Source organism: Calonectris borealis, chromosome Z (genome assembly GCF_964195595.1).
Source record: "Calonectris borealis chromosome Z, bCalBor7.hap1.2, whole genome shotgun sequence".
In the NCBI taxonomy this organism is placed as follows: domain Eukaryota; kingdom Metazoa; phylum Chordata; class Aves; order Procellariiformes; family Procellariidae; genus Calonectris; species Calonectris borealis.
In genome coordinates, this window is record NC_134352.1 from 16,465,652 (window position 1) to 16,491,190 (window position 25,539).

Sequence of the window (25,539 nt, forward strand, 5' to 3'; positions counted from 1 at the left end):
GTACCGATATGCAGAACAAAGCTTTGACTTTAAACTCTTCTCATTGTCCCTGTAGGAGCAGAGACACGCAAGTCTTCACTTCTCATATTTTAATTCTTGTTTCTTTGAATAATCTGCATGAGACAAGATGAATACAAATACTGTCAGATACTGGCAGTCTTCTGTAACTCAACAGAATACTGCTGTGATGTACTTCCCTCTGTTTTGTGTCCTCAAGAAGACAATCTACCACAATTTCAAGATCCTTGTCAGCAATTTTATGGCAGTTAGCAAACACTGATTACACTAATGCATTCATTGAAGTCAGTGACTGCCCAATCCACAATACCACATGAATCTATTTACAGTGATAACAAATATCCTCTTACTCAGAGATAAACAAGGTTATAGTACTAATTCTTACTCTTAATCATATTTAGAACAACTGCCACAACAATTAATATGGCGGAGAAATTCTTTCAAAGTAATCTAATGCATTTTTAGTGCAGTGAGCTCCAGCTGTATCTGGAAAAAAACAATGAAAATAGTCTGAAAGAGGTCAGGAGACTTAAGGAGGGGATAGAGATTGCACTGTACCTGCCAACAGGCTATTCTTGCTTGATTACAACAAACAGAGATGTTGCAAGAGTCTGGAGCATTTCTCATATGAGGACAAGCTGAGAGAGCCGCGAATGTTTAGCCTGGTGAAGAGAAGGCTCAGGGACATCTCCACTGTTTGTGTACAAATATCTGAATGGAGGGCACAAAGAAGTTGCAGCAGGCGCTTTTCAGTGGTGCCTAATGACAGGACAAGAAGCAGTGGGCACAAACTGAAACACAGGAGGTTCCCTCTGAACATAAGGAAACACTTTTTTACTGTAAAGGTGACCAAGCACTGACTGGAAGAGATCGCCCAGAAAGGTTGTGGTGTCTCCATCCTTGGAAATGTTCAGGTGCTGTCTGAACATGGTCCCAGGCAAACTGCTGTAAGTGACAAGATGACCTCTAGACGTCCCTCCCAATCTCAGCCATTCTGTGATTTTGTGAAACATCTTAACAGAGAGCTGTTAATATGGTCATAATCTTGAGCATTACTTGGTAATAAATATGCAACTTTGGGTTCAATAGCAAAGAAATTTCAGATATTCTCAAAGGCCAAGTAGAGTGCTGGTGTTCTTCCCCACCCTCCCATCTCCACTGTGTACTGAAGGTAGGCTTGTTGTAGCAAGCTGAATTCTTATTAATGTGTTACCTCATCCACCTTTATTACACTCATATAGGCTGAACTGCAGACTTGTTTTAGTCTGCAATCCTTGCACTCAGACAATAGGAAAAGACTAAAACTCCTCAAATCCCTTAATTTCCCAGTAGTTACTACTATAAGCTGTGAAACTTAAGACTGATTATTTTTTTATGCCAAGAGTCCCAAAGTAGATGACCCTTTCACACAGCCAACTGATACTCAAGGACTGTGATTTTCCATGTACTTTTAAGTTGAAAGTGCTAAACCAGCCTTTTTCAAAAACTTTGATCCTAGTATTTTTGGAGGGGAGGCATTATCCAACCATAAATCATCTTTATCCATTGTTCTGTGTTTCCCTTGTGGAAGCAGCTATAACAGTGAATTCACTAAGTAAAAACTAAACACAGAGTAAGTTACTGTAGGACTGAGATTCAGGCTTCCTGTACACTGCATAGAGCATTCATAGTAAAAGGCACAGACTCCGGTGGAACATGAAGCACTGCTTTAAAAGTTGTTTTGCTTTTAATGCCACGTAACACTATTTAAAAAGAACCCCCCAAGTCTCACTGACTAGGGTTTAGGTAGTTTAAATAATTTTTGGACTCCGAGTTAGGTTCCTGTTCAAGGTGGTTTGTTTTCTTCAGAGTTCAAGTGTTTCAGACACGTAATTCTTCTACATACGTACCTTACTACACTGTCAAATGCATAAAGTGAACTGAAAATATATTTGATCTTGGTTCCAGAAATATTGAAGATTAAACTCATGGAAGATAGGTAGAATCAGCAAGTGCTTTAAAATGTACGAGTTTAACAATGTTTCATAACTGTGTCTCTAGTAATTTCTGTTTTTCCGAGAGAAGTCTGGAATCAGGGTGGGGAAGAGGGATTTAAACACACTAATGCCTGGACTTTGATCCAATTCTAGATTAGCTCTGACAGGAAATCTGCAGAATTAATATTAGTGTCTTGAGAGATTTCAGATGCCAATTAATGAGAGGACATCAGGGTAAATGCTAATCACTATTTAAACTAAGCCTTCACCCATCTTACAAGGCACTGCCTTGTCCCCCTTGGGGCTTGTTCAGTTAAGCCACATATGGAAAGGTATCCAATCTGCAACTTCAGCAACAGCAACTTGATGAATGTGCAGTGATAGAAGAAAAAAGTGCTACCATTTTAATCCAGAAGATGCCTCCTCCAAGAGGGCTCTGTGAAGCCCTACTGCTTTTCTCAGACTGTTGCAGAAGTATTCTCTGTTAAAGATGGATTTAAAAGATGCAGTATCTTCCTTACAGAAAAGTTACTGGACATTTTCTCTTTATCTTCTACATACCAAAATGCCTAGAGCATTAAAAGTAATTTTTAAAAAGCTTTAAAAATAGCTGAAGTAGTGCTTAAAGTGTCAGTATGCATAAGCCATGTTGTCTGCATGGAGGTACAATCCAAACAGAAGTTACCGGTAACAAAGAAGATTCACACAGAAATGCTTGAAGTTATGGCCTGTCACCTAAAATTAGATGTTTAGTTAGTCATGCAAGTTGATTTTGGTTTTTTCAGACCAACTTCTTCATAGTAGCAAGGATTAAGATCTAGATGCTTAGGCACATGTTTGTCCATGCTTATATTAAAACTTCTAGTGAAACATTTCATTAGATGATAGCAAATTTTTTTTAGTGGCCATACTAGCCTTTTTTAATCTGGCCAGATGCTGATGAGGGGCCGAGTGTAACAGATAGCATAAAAACCAAGAATTTTTTTATTGATTGAAATAGATCATCCACTATTTCAGCTTAGTGCAGTAGGGTGATACATACACTAAAATGCTCAGTTTCTGGACGTTTCTTCAACATCAAAATTCTTCAAAGAAAAATTAATATTTTTCCATTTCTTAAAATCCATTTGTGTCCCAGTTTCAATGTTCTCTACTACAAAGCTTTTGATTTTGATCACTGGTAGATTATCAAATGTCTTGTACTTCACTATGATTCCCCAGTCATGCTGGCAATTAGTATTTTGGCAATGCATCTTGCTTTTTTTCTCAAAACAATCAAACAGGCCTGGTTTCTCGTGAGGCTTTGTTATGTAACGCTCCTTGAACGCATCTCCTAGGACAACGTGATGACATTCCTGAAACAACACATGCCAGAAGCACTTAACAGTAGAAACACCATTCCTCATTTTTTCCTGGCATTCCCCTTCCCCTCACAAATACCATTCCCCTGGTGAGGTGCTTCCTGTCATTCAGGAGGCTCACCTTCCAGCCTTGGCTCATCGCTCTTTTTTTCCCCATTCATTAAATACCAGGTACTAGAAAGGCCCAGGCCTGCGCTTATCAAAACCAAAATTACTGTATATCACCAGTCACCGGCTTATACATATTTGAACTTACTTAGCTTCTCTAAAAAACATGCCTGCAGTATTTAAGCCTTGTGCATGAAACTAACAGAGTCATCCAGACAACAGACAACTTGAGAGATTTCTGCTTCCCACTCGTTTTAACTATATGACCCCAGCTTTCCATGAGGGGTGATGCAATTACTTTGGAGTGGTAGAAAAAGTAACCCTACCGAGGTAAAGGAGTTAACAGTTGTTGTTTATAACATATATAATCAAAGATTTTAAAAAATTAACAATTTGAAAGCATATGTACAATTTGAGCTGGAGTCTTAAAACGCTAGTTCCTCCTGGAAATGCGACTTCCATTAAATATATAGGCTGAACTATGACAGGACTCAGTTTGTAAGGATTATTTAAAATATTGTGAGGGGTTATTTGCAGAGTACTAAGCAAAAACTCTTTCTGAAGAGTTTTCTGAACTCTCAGATCTATTTGCACAGGTATGGGTGATAAGCCAGCAGCACAAAATGGAGTAACAGTCAGAGGTGCATGATAGATATCCCTTGGTATTTGTCAAAGAAATGTAACTAGGTTTTCACAAGGCTGAGCTATTGCCAGCTCCTCACCTGTGAACCTTCGCTGTGCAGAGGAGTAGTGAACTCCATCTACATTCCAAAAAGATCTCATAAAAACAAAAAAAAAGATTTTCTTGATTAAAAAGGGAAGTGCCTGAAGGCAAGCACTCTGTAATGCTCAGCTGTGGCCCAAAACCCCTTACCACATCACAACTGCACTTTTCAGAGCAGCACAAATAGAAGCAGCTTTGAAAGAACAAATTTCAGAACTAGAAAGCCTCAAAGTGCCCAGAAAAGGCTCTCTTTCATGATCACCACTTTCCATGTGTAGAGTATTGGCTTCCTGGGCCTACAGATAAATACTTCCAGTTCAGAAAGAGTACAATAAAAATGTCCCCATGAGATACATAGAAGTAATGTGAACTACCTAAAGAATGGAAAACAAAGTAATACTGAAGAATTAAAGGGCTCCTCTTGTAAAACCAGGTTTGCCTTGCCTTTCAAAACAGAAAACTGGCCCGTAAACCAAGGAGCTAAAGAGTAAGTTGATCTCAGTACTTTGTACAGATAATCTTCAGTCAACAGAAATGGTGGGAGAAATCTCTCAACTGCAGGAAGACTTCCAATCTTATGCTAATTGGGGAAGTAAATATCCTGCAGTTACACTAGCAGGTTATGTCAGTGAAGGTCACATGGTTTTCCACAAAATTCATCAATTTCTAACAGAAGGGGGTTCAGGAAAACCGAACTGGTTCCTGTCATATCACATATTTGCACACCTTGGACATCATCAACTACGATCATAATATGCTACAGAAGTAGTTATGACTGGTCCTGTGGTTTACTGATTTACTCAGAATTTTTTTCTGCTCCAGTTTGCACAAAATAGCCTACTTTCCTCACTGATACACAATGCTGTTAGTTCAATAATACTGACTTCCCTGGTGTTCATGGATGTAGGTTTCCATACAGAGGCATACCTTTATAACTCTGATGTCATCTGTACTGCAGGCATATGCTTTGCATTTTCCACACAGAAGATTTTTTTTCCCTTCCACTACCTTAGGTTTTGTTTCTTTCTTCCTGGAATCTCGTAATACCTTTTCCTTCATTTGCAGATCATGTATCTTTAAAATAAATAAATAAATAAATAAAAATCAAGATCATTATGAAAGTAAGAGAAGCCCCAAAGTCTGTCTAAACATGACTCAGGATATGTAACATCTAGGAACCTATTACTTAAAAGCAAATAAAACATGCCTTGTTCTAGCAACTCATTCCAAAGAAAGAACGTGGTACGTTTGTCAGGTTAAGAATGCAAGGCTAGAATAAGTCTACACGACACCCACCATTTATGCTATCTGTTCCTTACTCCTTTCTACCCCCTTATGGCCCCTTTGGTCATAATGCTATTAAGTCCTTGGGAAGACTAAGACATGTGAGACTCCCTACAGCAGAAGTAGCGCTGCTGCTCTGGGAAGCTCACAGTTTGGAAAGAAACCACAGAAATTGCAGGCACAGAAAGAAGCAACAGCCACAGCCTGGATTTGGGAACCTGCAACTCATGCAGAAACAGAATCCTCTGAGAAGCAGGAGCAGCCAAACCAAGCCTCGGAGGTGGGAGAAGAAACCTCACAAAGGCTAGAGGGCCTTGGACATCCTTTGCTGCACAGCTCAGTCTCTGAAAGTTTGCCTGGGGGGATCTGCAAATCCACAGGGATATGGCAGAACTATGTACAAAGCCTTTTTATTTGTAGTGGCTGCCACTGGCTTATTCCAGTCTTCTCTGGGAAATTTGTTACAAAGGTCTAGGAAGATAGAATCATAGGATCATAGAATCATTTAGGTTAGAAAAGACCTTTAAGATCATTGAGTCCAACTGCAAACGTAACACTACCAAGTCCACCACTAAACCATGACCCTAAGCACCACATCTACACGTCTTTTAAATATCTCCAGGGATGGTGACTCAACCACTTCCCTGAGCAGCCTCTTCCAATGCTTGATAACCCTTTCAGTGAAGAAATATTTCCTAATATCCACCTTCCCTGGTGCAATTTGAGGCCATTTCCTCTTGTCCTATCGCTTGGGAGAAGAAACTGACACCCACCTCGCTACAGCCTCCTTTCTGGAAGTTGTAGAGAGCAGTAAGGTCTCCCCTTAGCCTCTTCTTCTCCAGACTAAACAACCCTCAGTTCCGTCCCTTCTGTACCAGGGTGGGAAGTTTTCTCTTCACATCCTTAACCGGGCTGCAGGGAGGCAGCAGACTTCCCTAAAAAGTCGGTCTGGTTGGCATATTGGGCCTTCTGTTCCCTGCAGAAGAGAGTCTCCTATGACAATGACCCATCTGTTTTTTCTTTACGGAAGCGGTTTTGATGCAGGGCATCAGCTGACTTAACCTTGGTGACACTTCCAAGCTAGATGAACCATCGTCCCTGTCACTGTTTGGTTCCACTTGCAGAGCCTCATACCTATTATGCAAGGGCACCTGGGAAGGTGGGGTGGTCACAGAGGAGACGCACCTGCTGCACCAGGCAGGAACCTGCCTGACCAAAAGTCCATCATTGGCTTAGCCCAAGACACCTCTTGCATGTCACCTCAGCATCAGAAGTTCTTGACACTTCTTTCTACCCTCATGATGTTTTCTGATCTGGTAAGTGCGCAGCACACAGCATGGTTAATGTAAAGCACTGAATGTGTACTGAGGTGTTCCAGTAGGCTTGTTCATCTGCCAGGCATTGCTTGAAGCAAAGATGAACAGTATTGTAGGCAGTACAAAAGAAGTAACCAGCAGAAGACCATGTACAAGCCCAAATGTCATCCTGTTAATGTCCCAGGCAACGGTTTCTTGAAATCTCCCAGAAACCACTGCTCTGAAATTAACAAGCACTTGGCGTGACAACAAACAACTTTAGAAAAGCGCTTGTACTGGCCTGCAGCAAAGATAAACTGCTTCTGAACATGAATATGGATGGACATATTGCCACCGTATGCGTAGTTTCCCATCTCCCTGTCCAATACCCCAAGCAGACACAGCAATTATTTTTCTTCCAGTGGACAGAATAGCTTATAATTTATTTCTAAGCTGAGAGGTTTATATAAATTCTACCTCAACTTCTAAGTTTTTTACAGTTACAGTACAAATGACATTCTGCAAGCAGCAGTACACACTATTCCTTCTCTGCTGATCTAGCCTTGGTCTGAAACCAAACACAGTGAACACTTTCCTCAGGTTATCGCTTGGTCCTAAATAAAGCGCTATAGATATAGATTATGCCTGTAGATTTGAGTATGAAAATTCCACAAAAGTACAAACCTTTTTTGCAAACGTTGTTTCACCCCAATTCTGTAGCTTTTCAATAGCTTCGTTCATCATTTCTTCCTTATAACAGTTGAGTTTCTCATTCTCAACCACTTCTGTTTTGCTGGTCACAAGGATGCACTTGCTATCTCTTGCCCTTCCACGACCTATACAGCAACACATTTATCCTCTTTAGTTACTCTTAACAAGATGTGCAAAAGCAGCAGCTATGCCATTAGAGAGCATTAAGGACTTTTTGTGTGGCTGCTTTTGTTTCCCATGTTCAGATTCAGATAATGCTGCTTCTAAACAGCGTTCTCTCAGTTCTTTCTTCTTTGATCACAAACCAGAACAAGATGCCCCCTTCCAGGTATCCTCATGGATATCCCCAGGCAGTGCTGTATTGCCTGCTTCTGTGGCCTGTCTCAGTTAAGCTCGGGCATGGTTGACACTTCAGTTATTGTACAGCATCTTGCTGCCTTCTAGTGGAAACAAAAGCTAGAAAAGTTCATCTTAGTCTTACTTACTCGTTTTCTGCCCTGCTAATTGGTGTCTATTAAAAAAAAATCTATCACAAAAAACCTGGGGAACTGGAATTTCATTATAAGAGAAAAATAAGAAAATCACAGGACACAAACCCTGAAAGCAGAGGACTAAGTACAATGGAGATCACTTCCCGTCAAATTATGAAGTTAACTACTCAAGTGATGCGATAAACTATTGCAGATGCACCCTTAAAAGATGTAGGCGGTTTTATGACATTTAGGACTGTTAACCAGAAACCAGTATTTAATGTGGCTCTTCATTCCCCTCTACTGGCCGTATTGTAAAAATCACCAAGATTCAAGACCGAAGTCTTGACAGACTTCTTTAGACAAGCCAAGACAGAAAGAGGGTTTCTTTTTTTTTTTTTTCCCATCTTGAATATTAGAGGCCTGCACATGCGAAGGCCTTGGGTACCCGGTGAGTAGCTGGGTTGGGAATAAGCCACTGGGCAGGGGAAGGTCTTCAGAAGCCACAGCAATACATGAAACTCCATTGCAGAAGTCTTTTGTAAATTGTCACAGTCAGAACGATTTGTGTTATTTCTGACTACAGCTCTTCTAGCCATACTTCTGCTTATATGTATAATTATCCACTTGAGGGATGAGTCCTGAACAGTTCAATAACCTTGTGCAGCATGGCTAATTTGCACGGCAAAAGAAAAGTCACACAACATCAAGGACTCAGTTCTGTGAGCAAATTTGTCATGTCCAGTGCCATCATTCATCTGACTTCACTCAGCAGCTCAGAGGAACAACAGCAAGACATGCACATATTACCATAGTATTTCCAAAGTGCCATTCAGTAGCACTTTATGTCCATTTCTAGGCCAAAACAGGTTTCTAAAATAATAGCTCTGAAATTCCATACCTCTGACTTGGATCATTTTGGTGACATTACCGAAGTATTCATAGAGCACAACAAGGTTGCACTCAGAAATATCGATGCCTTCGTCAGCAACAGATGTAACAATTAGCAGTCTGCTTTCTTTGTTGGTTTTGAATGCATCCAGTACACCCTTCTGCATTGGGAGGGTCATACCTACAGTACCAAGAAACTGTGTCAGGAAAAAACACTGAAGAGCAAGACACCTGCATTTGCTCTTACTTAAGTGATTAGAAATGAGCATGTCCTTTTGAGCTAGAAAAGTTTATGATGTTTAGTTTGCATATCCAGCAGGCTGCATTCTATACCCACTGAGCAGGAATTCCCGTTGATGTGCCACAAGAAGTGTGATCCTGGGAAACACCAGTTCAGACACACCGACTAGCAGATCTTTGTTAGAGAGACCCATACAGCTTAGTTATTTTAAGCCCAAGCTAACTCTTAAGCCATGCATAATTCATTTCGGCTGTAGCTTCAATTCTACCCTAAAATGTCTTTGTGCCACCAAACACAAAATAAGAGAGGGATATGTAAAAGGAACAGGGAAAATACCACTAGAAGTAATCACAAGAAGCCATGATAGCGAACAGTTTCTAAAATTCTTTTTAACTAGCAAAAGAATCCTGCAGCAAAGGGTCACTGACAGTGCCACTGCTGCTTTAACCAAAGATTCTGGACAGAAAAAGTAAGCGTCTCCTTAGGATTGGTTAAAGGTCTTCTAGATATGGAAGAAAGCATAGGGCAAACTTGCATGACCTTCCTCTGCTTAAGAGCACTGAAGATAAACACAGGAAGAGTAGAACAATTTTAGCAGTGTAGCCACCGTAGGTCTAGCAACTGGTATTCCTCAGTGCAAACCTGCGTACCTGTCTTCTGATCTCTTCTTCCACGACCCATCAACACACCTGGCTTTATGTGGTTAAGTAGAGGGTTTCCTTCTATCCACTTCTTCAAAGCCTGGAAAGCAAATCAGGGAATTAGATCCCTGTCCAGATGAAATGCTAGTTTGGGATAGATAGGTAGATCCTGCCCATGCTTGCCAAGACAACTAATACTTCCAAGAACCAAAAGGAGAAAAGAAGGCGGAACTTGTGCGTCAGGAGGGAACATCTATTAATAGGTGAGAAAGCAAAGGTCACAGCCACGACGCCAGATCCAACCATGCCACAACTGATTTCCACATTTTCCACCCCTGCAACTTAAAGGCTGGCTAGAGAGCAAGCAACCTTCCACTGCTAAAAAGTATGCCTTTTTCTCTTATATACCAACAGATCACTGACTACTACACCTCTGGATCCAAAGGAAATGAGTTGCTATTTACAAACTGCACTTTCTCACTACACAGTGAAAGTAGCACCTTCAAACTGCTCTTGCCTAAGAACAAAATTCAGTCAAGCTACAACAGGCTTTTACATCTATAATAGAAAATTGCCAGCAGATGTTTGGTGTTGTTAGTTTAGACTTTTACCTGCCCTTAATTTTTTTCTGGTTTGCAATTCATCCAGCATGTCTATACCCAAGGATAAAATGGGGGTTGGGACTCTCAGCTCATAAATCTGTTTACAGTAGCCAGAGACTATGATACCTTGCAGTAAATGTTTAAGAGCTGAAGCTAATGATTGGCAGCACACTTCAAGCATGAACTTTTTCTGGGAACAAGGTATTGGAAGGGAGAAAGAAGATCATCCAGCCTAGATCTTTGATCCTAGGCAAGTATGAAACAGACCAGTGCATCAGAAGTGTCCAGAGATCATCTGCTCCATGAAGTCTTTCCTTTTTCTTGATCAAGAACACATGCTAGCGCACAGACCTCCTTTGGGCCCATACAAATTCTCTGGGAAACCTATAAATACCTCCTGATGTGCAGTCAGTAATAGAGCAGAACTGCTGGTTTATAACACTGCCACATTAAAGCCAAAAACCATGTAACACATCTTGTTAAAAATGACTTCAGACCTAAAGTAAGAATCTGACGGCTTAATGATCAACTATGACATGTAGCAAGAAGAAGTGATGAAGGACACCACTCCGTATTGTCGTTTTTAGAAAAAGAAAAAAAAAACTCTCATCCTGTCTCAGAGCATCAGTGCTTAGGAAAATAGAGAAAGATGAGTATTTTCTTAGAAAGATCAAATACATGCTTATTCTTCTATTTCCAGATCAAAATGGGAAGGGTAATAGATGAGGCATTGTATTTTCTCACTTCCCATTTTAGGACCTTTAAACAGAAATGTCTTACAGCTACTAAGGCTCTTGTCTTAGCGAAGAGAAGAGTGCGAGTCTGTGGGTTATAGCGGTATGCTTCATCCAAGATGCAAGCAAGCTCTTCCAGCTTGGGATTGTCATTTGATTCATCTTTTGAAAGGGCAGTCAGTTCTGGTTCTTTCTCTGCAAGAAAACAGCAGTGTCTTGAAAAATTTACCTTCTTTAATGCAGAAAACAGAATTCTCACACAAACCTGCTTTCAAATGCCACCCAAATTCTCTTTAGCATCTATTTTTATTTTCTATACCATTCTTTCAGCTGCAAGCAAAGCAAGCTATTGGTTAAATGCAACAAAATCTCCAGAAGAAAAAATTCTGAATCTCTCACGTTTTGTAGCAAACTGACAGGAGAACCTCTGTGACATACTGTGCATCAAAAGACAGCAACAAAACAAATTCAGTTCTGGCAAAGGGCAGTGCTATTTTTTCTTAGGAAACAACTGACCCTGGAGGGCAGACAGCCCAGTGATTTAAAATTGCAGTCAAGAGTGCAACACACCAGGCGCAGAGGCTGGTTTACAGCACACTGCTACTAAATTAGAAGTTAGAGAACAGTGCAACCTCTAACTTCTAATTAGAAGGCTACAAGGGCCACCTGCTTCTTCCCAGAAGTTTGGGATTCATCCAGGAGCATTGGGCAGGAGGAGGCTAGGCAGCGCACTGAGCAGTGTATGTTGCCTTATCTAATGCTGCCAGCATCCATGATTGTAGACCATCCCCCTACTTGTGGGGCACACCCTTACGGACACTGCTGCCTTACCTCCAAGTCAGGCACGTAAGAACCTACTACAACATATAGCTGCAATTACTACTACTTCTTTAGCTCCTGCACTAGAAGCTTGAGGTTCCAGAAAGTAAGTTCCCTCCTGCCTACCCTAACACTACATCTGCACCCACATGGACGCTACATACTCTGAAAAGTGCAAAGTTTCTGGAAAAACAACCCACTTACTCTGAAGAAAACACATCCTACCATAAGCCCTCTTCTCCCCTGCAACTGTCACAGATGCTGTGTGAAATACCTTGAAATCTGGCTGTCAGTTTCTTCTCTAACTCTGTATATGGTCCATTTTTGACATTTGTGAAAAATTCAGTTAGGTAGGCTAAAGCATCTTTGATGCGGGCGTCTTCACTGATGATGAGAGCATCGTTGAATTTCTGCTCAGAAAGAGAGACATACACATTTAAGTCTCATTTTCCATAGGACGGGATGAACGCAAATTTTATTTAGCTAGATAAAGTATTACAAACTTGTGTTGTTCTTCCATTTACATAATAACACAAGCATTACAAAGTCTCCTCTGCACTATACTGTTCTTAGCGAGTATCTTAAGACACAACTCTTACACACTATGCTTTAGCCTGTGTCAAAGATGATGATTAAGTTCAAAACCTGCTTCTAGGTGAACATACCTGTATCAGAAGGAACAGGATGGCTCCATGTCTGCATGGAAGGAAAGAGGATATACACTTACCCGCAGGTGTTCAGTGCAAATGAAAAGGTCTTTACAAATGCTGCTCTCCTTCTCCTTATCTGGCAGTTGCAACAGTCTGCATTTCTTCTGAGTGGCAACTATCCAGTGTTCATATTTCTGTGTTCCAAAATCATTCTTGTTGATTTGAGAGGTAGTATCTAGTAAAGAAGGAGGAAACAAACATTTGTGCATCTTGACTAACAAATAACCAGAACAGTTAGCTAGAAGATAACACATTTTCCATGAATGTTAGGTCTAAAAAGCCTATGCAGAAGAACATTGTATGATACAATCACAGAGTCACTGAGGCTGGAAGGCACCTGTGGAGGTCTTTAGTCCAACCCTCTGCTCAAAGAAAGGTCACCTAGAGCCGGTCCCTCAGGATCATGTCCAAATGGACTTTGAGTACTTCCAAGGACAGAGACTCCACAACTTCTCTGGGCAACCTGTTCCAGTGTTTGACCACCCTTACAGCAAAGAAGTTCTTCCTCTTGTTTAAGTATTTCTGTTTTGTCCTCCCGCTGTCTTTTGTCCTGCCTCTGGGAACCATCTGAGAAAAGTCTGGCTCTGTCTTCTTCACTCCCTGTGTTTCAATGTATACCCAGATGTTAGGCTAAAATTAACCCAGTACAATTCAACTGAGGATCTGTGTACATACACAGATCTGCAGAGTCTTTAGCAATAAAACTAGAGCTCGCTTACCCTATAAAATGGCTACAGTATTCAAGACATTGCATGTGCATCGCTCCTTGAATTACCAGCCACTCAATAGTTAAGTATTCATTTGCTAAAGTGTTCATGGTACTTAAAGGCGTATTATCCAAGGGCCTGTTCTTGAGGCAGAACTAGTCAGCAGCTGTTTGTCACATACATACTGTCCGAGTGCTTCACAAACTTCAGTAATCAGAAGGTCCACAGAAGGGAAGCCAATCGCATTCATGCAAGAGGAACTGTGATGCAGAAATAAGCTTCAGACGTGTTTGCTTAATTTAGCATGCGGTTTGAAATTCCCACTGTATTTGTTCTTTTTTGGGGTTTCTTGGGTTTTGGGTTGGTATTTTTTTTGGTTGGGAGGGGTTTTTTTGTTTTGGTGTGGTTTTTTTTAATTCTCCCTTCCTGCCCCAGAATATAGTTCATTCTCCCATATCTGGAAAGTGGAGGGAAAAAAAAAAGATGTAGAAAGTATAAACTGAGGTAAACAGGCTTAAGGCACCCTAGTCCGTTTGCAAAAGCCAGTCTAAACACAGACAAAATCCTTTAATTCAGAGCTGGACAGCCCACGGCTGATCCTGAGCATAGCCATCTCTGCTATGTACCCCCCTTGTAGCTCTCAAATTTGTTGATAAGAGCCACTTACTGGACACCACATAGGAACCCTGCAAAAGCAGAAGAGATCAATTGATTTCTGCAGGGCTGCAGAATTAGGTCTCATAACCATGAGACCTGTTATCTCTTCTCACAGCCATGCATCTCCCTCTCTGCAAACCTTCACACCATTGCGGCTCCTGAGGCTGGAGCCCTACAGACAAGTGTTTCCTTTCTTAGGCAGCTATATCCTCTCTCTGGTGGTGTTCATGTTCCACAGATCCTCCTCTGTAAAATTATCTTAAATGCTTTCAACAGGAAATAATGGAGACCTGATAAACAGTGGAAATAGGGGTACCCAGAGGTTTAAAGAGGATAAAATGCTGACCAGAAAAGGTGGCCAGGGCACGCCTAGAAATAACTCTGAGTGCAACTCAGAAAGGCCAGAGAAAATATGAGAAGAAGTATCAGAGCAGCAAGAATGAAAGTAAACTTTCACTGAAAGGAAGAAATTACAACATTCAGAGTAACACCGTAACTGAGAATCTTCTTGTTTTCCTCAACAGAGACAGATTTAGGTATGAAGCATTTGGAGAAATGCTTAAATGAGAACATACAGGTATCTCTCATTGATGAAATCTAGCTCATCGCATTTTGAAAGCAAGCCCTTCTGCATCGTTTCAGATTCTTTAAACATTCAAAATTATTTGACAGTGTCAAAAGCACACCATCCTTAGCTGCAGGAAACACAGGTTGAAATCCAAGCAAAAATATTTATGATTATCAAACCCATCACGTATAACAGGAAAATAGTTGACTCTTCTACCTGTCATCTCTTAGTTGGGAAATATTGGTTAAAGGCAAGTAAAAAGGAAGGAGGAAAAAGGAAGTAGAAAAAGAGTGGCTGTTCTAGAAGCCATAAGGATTCACACTGATGAAATCAAAGACTGAATCCCAGTTACAGGCATATTACAGTATCTTACCCACTGAGTAAATCTTCCTCATCAATGCCTCTGTCTCAGACATCAGACCTGAGATAACGTCTGCAAAGTGGTTCTGAACTCGCATTTTAACACATCTGACATCTAGAGACAAGAAATGGAAGTCAGTGGACTGAATAAGTGAAACATTTCCCTGGGCAGTGCAGAACAAATTCTTGTCTAGAAGAATGCTACATATGGTGCTCTATGCAATCATAATAATGTCTATTGTTAATGAGCATTATAGTTGCACAGAAAGAAAAAGCCCTCAGTCTTCACTGGCAGAACTGCACTGGCTTTTCTGCCTTGCTAAATAAAAACCAGAGATTGAGGAGCTCAGCAAAGAGAAAATTTGCCCAAATGGGCACTTCCTTACTGCGGGGCAACAGCGAAGTGCATGCTTAAATTCCTTTCAAGCCAGCAGGAAGCAAAGCTCCAGCTTAGTTTTAAGCTTTTAACTTCACCTGACCAAAGGAGAATTGGATAGCTGCCTTAATTACGGTGCTTTGCATCTCATGGGAAAATAAAAAGGAAGCATGCTTACATGTTTCTGGCTTGTTTCCAAATCTCTGCAGATCCTGTTTGTTCTCTCTGACAGAGGATATGGCCTGTATGTCAAGGTAGGAGCAGAGGGTACAGATGTGCTCTATTGCTTCCTTGGTGGTCTTGGCATTACCAACTCCAACAGAAGCAGTTAAACCTACAATCTGAGCACACACATGAATAGCAGTGGTTGCTCCTTTGTCACAAACAGGAGACAATGTTACCAATTGCCAAGTTGTCACAGTCTTCAAAAACAAGGAAACAAAACAGGCAGCTGAAGTAAAGATGAGCGCAAGGACTAAATCTTGAGAGTCAAACCTTGTCCCCATTCATGCCCTCTCCAAGGCACTCAAGCTTAGAGTATTCAAACTGAAAATAAATTATCCACCCACTTAAATCCATAACCAGCTGTATTTGCCAGTGCTCATCATACACAGAAACAGCAAATCCACCCCCAGAAGGGTCCTCCCCATTCATTCAGATGAGATGTCTTCTCAGCTGGACCAAAACCTCCTGTCAGCGGAGGCGGTGGCCCCATTTTATTGTTGCAGAAGACAGCAACAGAGAGGTGACAAGGAGATTACTAAATTCTGGGCACATGCTTTCTTCCCAGCCCAGCAATCTTGTTTGCTCTCGAGTACTCTGGTCTCTGTCATGCTTGATCAGTCCTTCTTGGCAGCTGGAGGGAAGATGTAACATGGGAAAACAGCTTGGAGGTGTCCGAGAAGAGGGAAAAAAGTGTTACAGATGCAAGTGTTTCAATTTGCAGCCATTGTTAAACGGGAGTTTGAACTGGATTAACACAAAAGGCTTTGCTGACTGCACTGCAAAATACTTTTCTCTGATGTTTCCACCACTGACAGGCTGGGCCTTACCTGAGGCAGCTGGTTTGCAGAGGAGTCAAATTTTTGTTCCAGGTATCGGGTCATTAACACATTGTAAGGATGCTTGCCTGTAGTGTTGTGGCACTCATCAAATATCATCAGAGTGAAGATGGAGAAGGAGCTAAGGACCCCTTCCTCGATGCTATTCACAAGAATCTGGGGCGTCAGCACAATGATGTCACTGTCCTGAATAACCTTTTCTACAGAGACATTTGCAACTGTTTCACCACTAATTCCTTGAACAGAGTATCTAGGAAGAAGAGGCAAAAGACAGGGTATGAAAAAAGATGTCTTGCAGGGCAAAAAAAGCTAGAAGGGTGGACTTTTCAGCAAGCCTGAAGGGTAGCGACTAAATTCAAAATGCCAAATTGTTGGGGCTGGCAGTTTGACCCACAGAAGCTGAGAAAAAAACTGCTGAGGGTAAAGAATTGAATTTTCAACTCCCATTAACTAAAATATATTAGATTTGAGGGGTGGTGGTTTTGTACATTTAAGCTGCATCTGTCAGTTCACATGTAAGCTGTATTTGGAGATCCTGCCCTTTGTCCCTTTTCTGTGTACATCTGGCAGCACAGGACTGTCTTCTGTCCAGCAGCCTCATGTTCCCATAACTGTAAGGATTCATATGTGGATGTTGAGTAATCAGTTCCTTCAAAATCAGAAGCTATAGGTTGTCAATACTCCCCTAAGCAATTTTCAGTCCCATCTGACTAGAGGTTGAAAAACCAAAGAAGACTGGGTCCTTCCATTTGGAAAAGAAAGAGAGACTGCCATTTGAGAATGATAAGAGGAATCCCACTGCTGCTGCCTGGAACTTCCTCGTCTTTGGAAGCAGGGCTGAAAGGAGTCTCAAGAGAGAACACACTTCACCCTTTTCCAGAGGCAAGCATAGGTATACTTTGGCCACTTGCATAGATGCTGCACAACCAGTGCTTAAACTCTCCAAAAGCAGACTTCAGACTCTCCAAACAAAGTCTACCATGGTAACTTGCCATTCTTACCACTAGGCATCATCCTTATGTTAACACCAAATGCTCTTGTCACCCGTAAACCCATTACATTTTGCCCTAGCTACAGCTGACCTAGAGGGCAGTTTATTTTCTGTGGAGGAAGCCACCAGGTAGAATTACACTTACCCAATTCTTTCAAAATGCTGCTTGAATACAGTTGTCTGTTGTTCGTACACTGGCACTTTAGTTGCAAGAAAGACAACTTTCGCCTTTCGTCCTGCAGGCATGTTTTGGAAATGGTGTTCACAAACCAGGAGTGCCACAAAGGTTTTTCCAGATCCTTTAAACAAAGAACATGAAAGGTAAAGCACTACCATGAAAGGGCGTATTTGTAAGCAGGAGCCTGTCTCATCTGGATGCCCTGAAACAACAGGGAGCTGACAAGGGGGCTGTAACACTTCCAGACACTCTGGGGACAGATCTCAACACATGCTTGCTGCTTACTCAGGTTGGTAATCCTCCCTTTCTCTCTCGCAGTCTCAGTCTGTAAAGACCATGTGGCAGTCACTGGGAAGGAAAATCCATTTGCAGTTTTATTTGAGTTCTTTGAAATCACTGAGTCTAATTCTGCTCTTAGAGTGTGCTCCCGCATCAAGTCAGACTATGGTACAAACACAAGCACTTTCAGCTTCCATCCTTCCCCATGCAGCCTTGCTCCTCTCACATTTCTTTTCCTTCAGCACTCAGGCTCACTGTGCAGGCCACCCACAGCTCTTCTGTGTCCCTGCTTCTGCTACCCCATCTGCCTCTCCAGGGCCCAGGGGAGAATCAGGCCAGCAACAAGAAAAACACAGGAGAGAAAGAGCTGATTGATCTCTCTTTTGCTGCTGAACTTCAATCTTCTTAATTCAGTCCTGAGGTACTGCAAAAGTTCCCTGTGCTGTTTTGATGTTGTAGGCATTGCAGTACAGAAGACAGGAGAGTCTCAGGGCAACTCATCCTATTTCTCCTTCAACTTGCAAGCCAAATTTCTTAAAGATCTGCAGAGATCAGTGAGTGATTTTAACTCAAATATCCGCACCAGGGAGTAAGAAAGCAAAGGTCAGAACATGGCAATCTGAATACAAGCACTGAAGTGCCAAGAGACACATCTGTCTTGCTCAGTCTCTGTGCTACCCTTGGCCATTAATTTCAGGTTAGATCTGGATCTACTCCTGCAAGGAAGACTGCTTTTAAATAAACAGCTGGAAAAGTTTGACTCAACCTTTACCCTTCCCTATCCTTCATAGCCCGCTCCGCCAAGAGAATTTTTCTAAGAAACATGTGTTTTCTTACCTGTGGGTGCACATATCAATGTGTTTTTCCCATTGATAGCAGGCTGCGCAAGTTCGATCTGGTAGCTCCGAGCTTTCTTTGGTTCATAAACAGGTGAAGACTCATAGATCACTTCTAGGAGAGAACCATGTTTTTGTGAAGAGTGTTGCAACAGAAATGCATAAAATGTATTATGCCCCATACAGTTGCTATCTAAAATGACAGAGGTAGAGTCCTCACATTCTACACAGAGCATTCTCTGACAGACAAGCCTTTTAACAGGACATACACACCGGACAAGAGTTGAGTGTAGGTGTAGGTTTGATGTCATATTTTTTTTGCTGCTTGACTGTGCTTTCTAAAATGAACTCATTTCAAGGTCTTAGCTGACAACTCTCAACTCAACTGGTCTTTTTCAACTCAGAAAGAAATCACAAGGGCTTACTTTCCCCAAAATATATCCACAGTATTCCGTTTAGCCTTCTGCTCTACAGACTTTTGAAGTTAATACTCTTAAATTGTGGTCTTATCGGAGGGTTTGCATTTATGGAACAGGAACAAGAAACCACTGGTGGAGCAAAATTTGCCCTATGAAACATGACAGCCACTGCACAGATCCTTTGCAGCCACATTCAGCTCTCTAAACTGGCTAATATCAGGTCACATGTGAATTAGTTATGTCAGAGAGAAGATGCATCAAGAAGAGTCTGGTGTTTGGAAAACTTTTTGATAATGCGCTGACAGAACAACTTTGCACTAGAAATGTGGTAAATGAGCGGCAATCCCTAACATGTGCTATGCCCAACATGAGATCCTTTAAACATTAAAACAGAAGACAGCTAAATCAAGTCAGAGATTTGTACTAGTTCCTCAGTACCTTCCTTTGTGGCACACCGCATCTGCATCCTTCAGGACTCTAAGGAAATGGAGAATTCCAGCCACAAACTGGTTTAAGTTGCTAAGTCTTACCTGAAGCTGAACAGAGATTTTCACTGAGATTATTATCACATTCTGCTTCTTCAGAAAACGTCATCATGGTTTCAAAGCTGTTCTCAGAGGCATCTGTCATTTCACCATCAACATCTTTGCCATTATCTGTACGATCACAAAAAAAGGCATGTTATTGATCCTTTTGATTTTAAAATGTTGTATTGGCTGGGATGACAAGATGAAGGAGTTGGTTGCTAGCATGGAAAGACTACATAAAATGATGCTGCATCCAAGCTCCCTTTCAAGTAAGATGGATAGCACTGAAAGTCTTGGGTTTAGAAGACCCACATACTCAACACACATTTATCTATTCCTTAAAAATCAAGGGAGATAATAGATTGGGAGGAAAGTTATATCCTCTGTGTTTAGTGACAAGATTACAGATTTAACACGGACATTAACCACAAGCATGAAAAATACTTGGGAGTTCAAAGAAGCTTTGTAAATTCAAGACTTTTTTCTTCCTTTCCCCCCACTTTTTGGAAGGACCTAGAAATTGTAAGACTATCTCGATCTTTTATCCTACATGATAATCAAGAGAGGTTCCAAAGATGCTTGCTAAAATTTTCTTTGGCCCCATAATTATTACCTTCTCAGAGAACTGTCACTGGGCTTTGCCTGAAGAGTCTCATTGCAAACAGAACACATGATCTCAAAGCACTGCTTTTGGAGCAGGAGAAAGAGCACATTTGCACCCTAATCCAGCCCCTGAAAGCACACAGTATCTGTGATTAACTTCTACTAGCAACTCTTCTTAAGTGCTAGCATTAAAGTGCTTCCAATATGGACTACATTTCTTCATCAGCTGACTTCGGCTTTAAGTTGGATGTTAGAAGAAGCTGCCTCAAAATACAGTGATATCTTTAACTTATAACTGTTAGCCAAACAATACATATAGCCATCAGCTACATAAAAGCATTATTCTTATATATTTTATATATGTAATTATTTATAAATGGATTAACTACATGTATAACTTTCATACATATAATAATTAAATCTCCAGATAAGAAATTACACACATTTGACTACAGCAAAAAAAAAAAATTCAAAATAAGAAATATTGTTTAAGAAGCCACTTAAAAGTAGCTTGTCCCAGTTGCTAATTAAAAAAATTCAAACAATCACTTATGGTTTCGGAGAAAGCAAATGTAGATATAAAGAAATATGGTCCAGTTTATCTAAAATCACTTGTCTGTCTTAATTATTTTGTAGTGAAATACTGTATTCTGCTCTAAATTCTCCCATGCTGCAGAGTACTCATATAGGTATTTTTCAAGTGGAAAAAGTTAAATTCAATGACAAAAGCAAAATCTTACTAGGGAAATTATTCTGCATTTTTACAAAAAATGAACATAGTCACTTCATAAATGCTGCTTATCGATTTCTCAAAGAAAAAAGTATATGATCTGCTCTGAGGATCACAGAGGTGTATCACTTTCTAGAATAACAAATTACTAATTATATTTTATCAGAAAACATTGCATCTATCACGACTCAAACAACTAAAAACATGGCAAAAGGTGAATTACAGTGGATGGGATGGAAGAAGATAAACATTTTGTTAGTTTTGTACTGTCAGAGCCTTGTATACTTTCCAATTCTGTTTACCAAAAAAAGACATTATTCATAACCATATGGGAGGAAAAATACTCAAAAAATAATTTCTGACGGTTTGTAGGTTAGTGCCTATATTTCATTTTATATAAAAGACATTTTAATTAAAAAAAAAAGGGGGGGGGGGTATTTTTAAACAACAATGAGCAATGCCGTCTGGTGGTATCCTTTTAAATTAGCCTTATTCTCCTGAAAAGAAAATTACTGTCTGGTACAAGAATAGGAAAAGAGCATCATAAAAACATTTCGCGGTTTACCTTCTCTCATATCCCACAGTTCACTTGCATTGTAATATCCTGTATTATCTAGTGCCAGCTTAAGGCTTTTTGGCCAGTGTTCCTTATCCGATCGACAGAGACATTCAATGAGTTTAGTTATCCCGGCTGCTTTGCTTCTGTATTCGCTGATCTGCACACACAACAAACAGAAGTTGCTGTAGCTTTTGAGTGATTAAAACCACTATTTTTTGATTGGTATTTTAATTTATTTTGTTTGATATTCAGTTGAAAATTGCATTTCCTTCTCACAGAATAAAAAGTTTCCAATAAAATTCAAGTCATTTACCTACTACTGCTGCAATTCTGCCAGCGTAGGCGTACACTAAACTTAGCTGGGCTACATCAACAGGTAGGCTATTTGCTTAAATATTCACAAGGTCTGAAACATCGCAGAGCTATTCTGTGAATTTTCATCTGGCAAGGTCCTTGTAATAAGCCATATCTGCCGTAAACCTGAGGCCAAACTGATTGAAAAACATTCCAGAATAGGAAAATGCAAAAGTACAAAACTTATGGCAGGCCTGATGTTTGGTCAGATGCAATAGCTTTCCAAATGTTACATATCTCCATACAGAAATACTGCTTTAAAAATAAAATAGCTGCAAACAATCCTTCTCAGGTGTCACAAGGAGTGAGAACACCTAACAGACTCCTTCACATAGCATCAATAACTTATTATTAACCCGACGTAAATGATGAGTGATTGGTAATATCAGTTGTTAACAGTCATCGATAACGACACTGAGCTAGAACTGGGTAACAGTGGCTTCACATCCAAAGGCAATGAAAATGTTGTCGACTTCCGTGACACAGCATTTAGCTAATGGCTTCAGATCAGAAGTTTCATTTCACCCTATGACCATCCCTTTGGGTGCTGACAAAACTCAAAGAGCCACACAAAGTTTCTAGGGGTTGCTACAGTTAATGTAATAGACTACATCAAATCCGATGTCAAGCAGGAATCAATTTAGGCAACATCTAAATGCCACTTTGCCTACTTCCACCTGTATTTTTAGGTGCATTAACACAGCGTGAACCCTCCAGAAAGGGATCTATTTCAAAGGCGTAGCAAGGCACTCATTTCACTGTAATGTGGCACCTTCCAGAGCCCCTGAGGTCTCTTCATGAGAGCCTGGACTCCACAAAGACATACAGCTGAGCACTGTCAATGCCAAAGCCACCCCATCCGAGCCGGAGGGGTGAAGAACGAGACGTGCAGGTGTCGCAGACAGCACTGCTGTGGGAAGCTGCAGCCACACAGCAAAGCCTCATCTAAGCAGAAGAAAGTAAAGTCCCTCCCCAGGGGACTGTGTCTGGCCACCCTCCTCACTGAGCAGCCTGATGGACGGGGACCAATTCATCCTGCAAGTGAGGCAGCCAGCACTACTCTGCAGCAAAACTAGGCAAATACCAGGATTTTACCATTAACCGTACCTGCAGGATCTCATCACATTCCCTTTCTATCAGGCATGTGTTTATGTAGGGCATGAGTGCTACCGGATCAACTTCTAGCATTGTTGCTTCTATCCGCCTCAACAGCTCTCTGTGCAACTCCAGTTTTTCCAGTTTGCTGAAGTCCCAGTTTTCAATTGCTTCTGCCAGTCCAGTGTAACCTTTCAGAAAAAGAGACAAACTTACTATGAATTCAATCTCCAGCTAGAATAGGTAGGAACAAGCTGAAAAAACACTTTCTCAGCCACACTGGAGAAATTAAAATTATTTTGGCCTGTAACTGACAAAAATCTAGGTGAACCACAAACAATTTTTATAGATTAAGTGACTGTTTTCCTTTACAGCACTTGTATACATAACACGAAAGACCAGTAACACTTGCAAAGAGAAAAAAGAGCTACACAATGTCACAGCTCACATCACTCAAGCAACCATAACAACCCTGTTCCTTTGATCCATACAATCCTTGGATCCCTGCAGGCCATAATACATGTTCAAAGAAGATATTTTTGCAATTCAGAAGTTAGGACTCTCACAGGCTGGTAAAAAGTTGCTCTGGACCTAGTATTTGCTTTAAGGGGAGAGTAGGCTACATCCAAGTGATAAGAAATTTTGTAATCATTGCTCACTGAGATACTGTAACTATCCATAGTTAATACTGAGTAAATGAAAACAAAAGTGCCTTATGGCATGAGATTTTGGGGTTCGAGATATCTAACAAATCACCAAGAATATCTGATAGAACCCACATGTATAGAGGAAAGCTGGCAAATCCCAGCAATTTTACACCTTAACAATTTCTCCTGTCACATTTTGGAAAGGAAATTGCATTAGGACCTCACACATCAAGCAATCACAGCTACTGAGGAACAATCATCTAATTTATCAACTATTAATGGTTACTTACTTCTTGAAATATAAGACTTTTAAGACTTCTGAATAATTTTTAAAAATCAGTTTCTAATTTAAGACCCTGTCCTAGAATGAAGTTATCCCATGCTACCAGCTAACACACATCCTGAAACCCATTTAGCTTTCTCTTTCAGAGGATTTAGCTTCCTTTAATTGTATTTGGTGAGAACAATGGTTGTCTTATTTCTTCTCTAAACGCGCTGAGACAGACAAGTCTCCTGTCAATGACGCTTTATTGACCCCTTCATCTTTCACTTTCACGGTTCTCCATAATCGAAATTGTTCCAGCTGCTTCTCAGATGGTCGTTTCCCTGTGCCTTCGAAGAGTTTTATTTCCAACCTCTGTCAAGCTACTTTTTCCTACCGCACCTCATCGGGTGTGAGAAGACCCGCCAGCAGAAGCCCAAGGATAAGGGAGCGACCCTTCACATCCCGGGTGCGCGGGGCTGCTATGCCCAGCTGAACACGGGCGGCGGCTGTGGCTCTGGCAGGGAAAGGGAGAAGCGGAGCAGACCACGCTTGCGAGCGGGAACCGACCTGCTGCAACCAGGGCGTCCAGGAAGCCCCGGAGCCAGCCTTCCGCCTCCAGCTGCAGGATGGCATCCAGAAACAGCGCGGCGGCCGCCGTCACCCCCTTCTCCTCCTCCTTCCGGACCCTCTCCTGCACGTCTAGCAAAAACCCGAAGCAGGCAAAGAGTGAGGGAGGGGACCCGCAGTGGCGGCGGGGAGAGGAACGCTCCCCAGCCGCGCCGGCAGCGGGGCGGGCGCGGGCGCCGGGCAGCGCCGGGGGCAGCACGCCGCTGCCGGCCCCTCACCGTCGGCCAGCCAGACCGTCATGTTGCCCAGGATGTAGACGGGGTTCAGGCTCTTCTCGATGTACCGCCTGTAGCACTGCAGGCTCCTCTTCTCCTCCGCGGTCATGGCAAGGCCGGCTTCGCACGGCCGGCAGCGGCGGCACCGCTCCCGGTCCCGCTCCCGGTCCCGCTCCCGGTCCCGGTCCCGCTCCCGGTCCCGCTCCCGGTCCCGGCTGCGGCTGCGTGCGGGGCGGCGGGGTCGCGGGGCCCGCCCCTGCCCTAGCACCGGGAGAGCGGGCGGGGAGCGAGAGGAAGCCCCCCCCCAGGCAGGGAGCGGACGGGGAAAAGAAACTTCAGGCCAGCGGGAGAATGGAAAGCGAAAGCGGCGCCGGGCGGAGCCACCGCGCTCCTTTCCGCCGGCGTCTGCCGTTGGCAAAAGAAAAACAAGAAAAAAAAAAAAGTCAAGTATATGCGCATGCACAGGGTTGGAAGTGTGACCAGCCATTTGCGGCTCTCAGGGTGAGGGAAGAACCGCAAGGTAATACGAATAAAGGCAGTGCTCTACCCCCTCTTCCCTTTTGCCCCCAGAAAACCCTGAACTGGATTTACAAGCTGTATCCTGGCTTTTAAAAGACTGAAAAAATAATTTTCTACAGCAAGGCAAGACTGCTACATGCTCTGAGCAAGTGCTTGCTCAGCTGCTAGCATTAGTATGGCTTGGGAACGTCAAAATGAAAAGGTCTGTCTGACTGCCCTGTGGCAGGGAAGGATAGCATCAAAGGATAAGGCTCACAAAGGGGGCCAGCAGGTTGCAGAGCTGAAAGTACCCGCAGTTCAGAACTGCTGCTAAACATGACTCTATATGCAAGTCTCCCTCTAACCATTAATGCATCCAGCCGTTTGCAGCTTCATATATCT

The 25,539-nt window shown here is 41.9% G+C and overlaps 1 protein-coding gene across 3 annotated transcripts; it reads right to left on the reverse strand.

Moving 5' to 3' along the window:
• Window positions 1–2: 2 nt before the first annotated feature.
• RIGI (RNA sensor RIG-I) lies at window positions 3–24,840 on the reverse strand. 3 transcript variants are annotated; one of them, XM_075136936.1, is made up of 18 exons: window positions 24,643–24,840; window positions 24,365–24,496; window positions 22,898–23,076; window positions 21,443–21,593; window positions 19,548–19,673; window positions 18,600–18,713; window positions 17,451–17,604; window positions 16,306–16,564; window positions 15,432–15,594; window positions 14,891–14,992; window positions 12,603–12,760; window positions 12,150–12,285; window positions 11,103–11,251; window positions 9,730–9,820; window positions 8,849–9,019; window positions 7,451–7,602; window positions 5,115–5,261; window positions 3–113 (listed from the first exon to the last, which is right to left on the reverse strand). In XM_075136936.1, exons 1-18 carry the CDS (start codon window positions 24,746–24,748, stop codon window positions 90–92), a joined length of 2,514 nt encoding a protein of 837 aa, XP_074993037.1. In that variant the 5' UTR covers window positions 24,749–24,840; the 3' UTR covers window positions 3–89. The 3 variants fall into 3 exon arrangements, with proteins under 3 accessions (XP_074993037.1, XP_074993036.1, XP_074993034.1); XM_075136935.1 differs by lacking the exon at window positions 3–113 and adding an exon at window positions 2,956–3,349 and having other exon boundaries at window positions 18,600–18,710; XM_075136933.1 differs by lacking the exon at window positions 3–113 and adding an exon at window positions 2,956–3,349.
• Window positions 24,841–25,539: the final 699 nt, after the last annotated feature.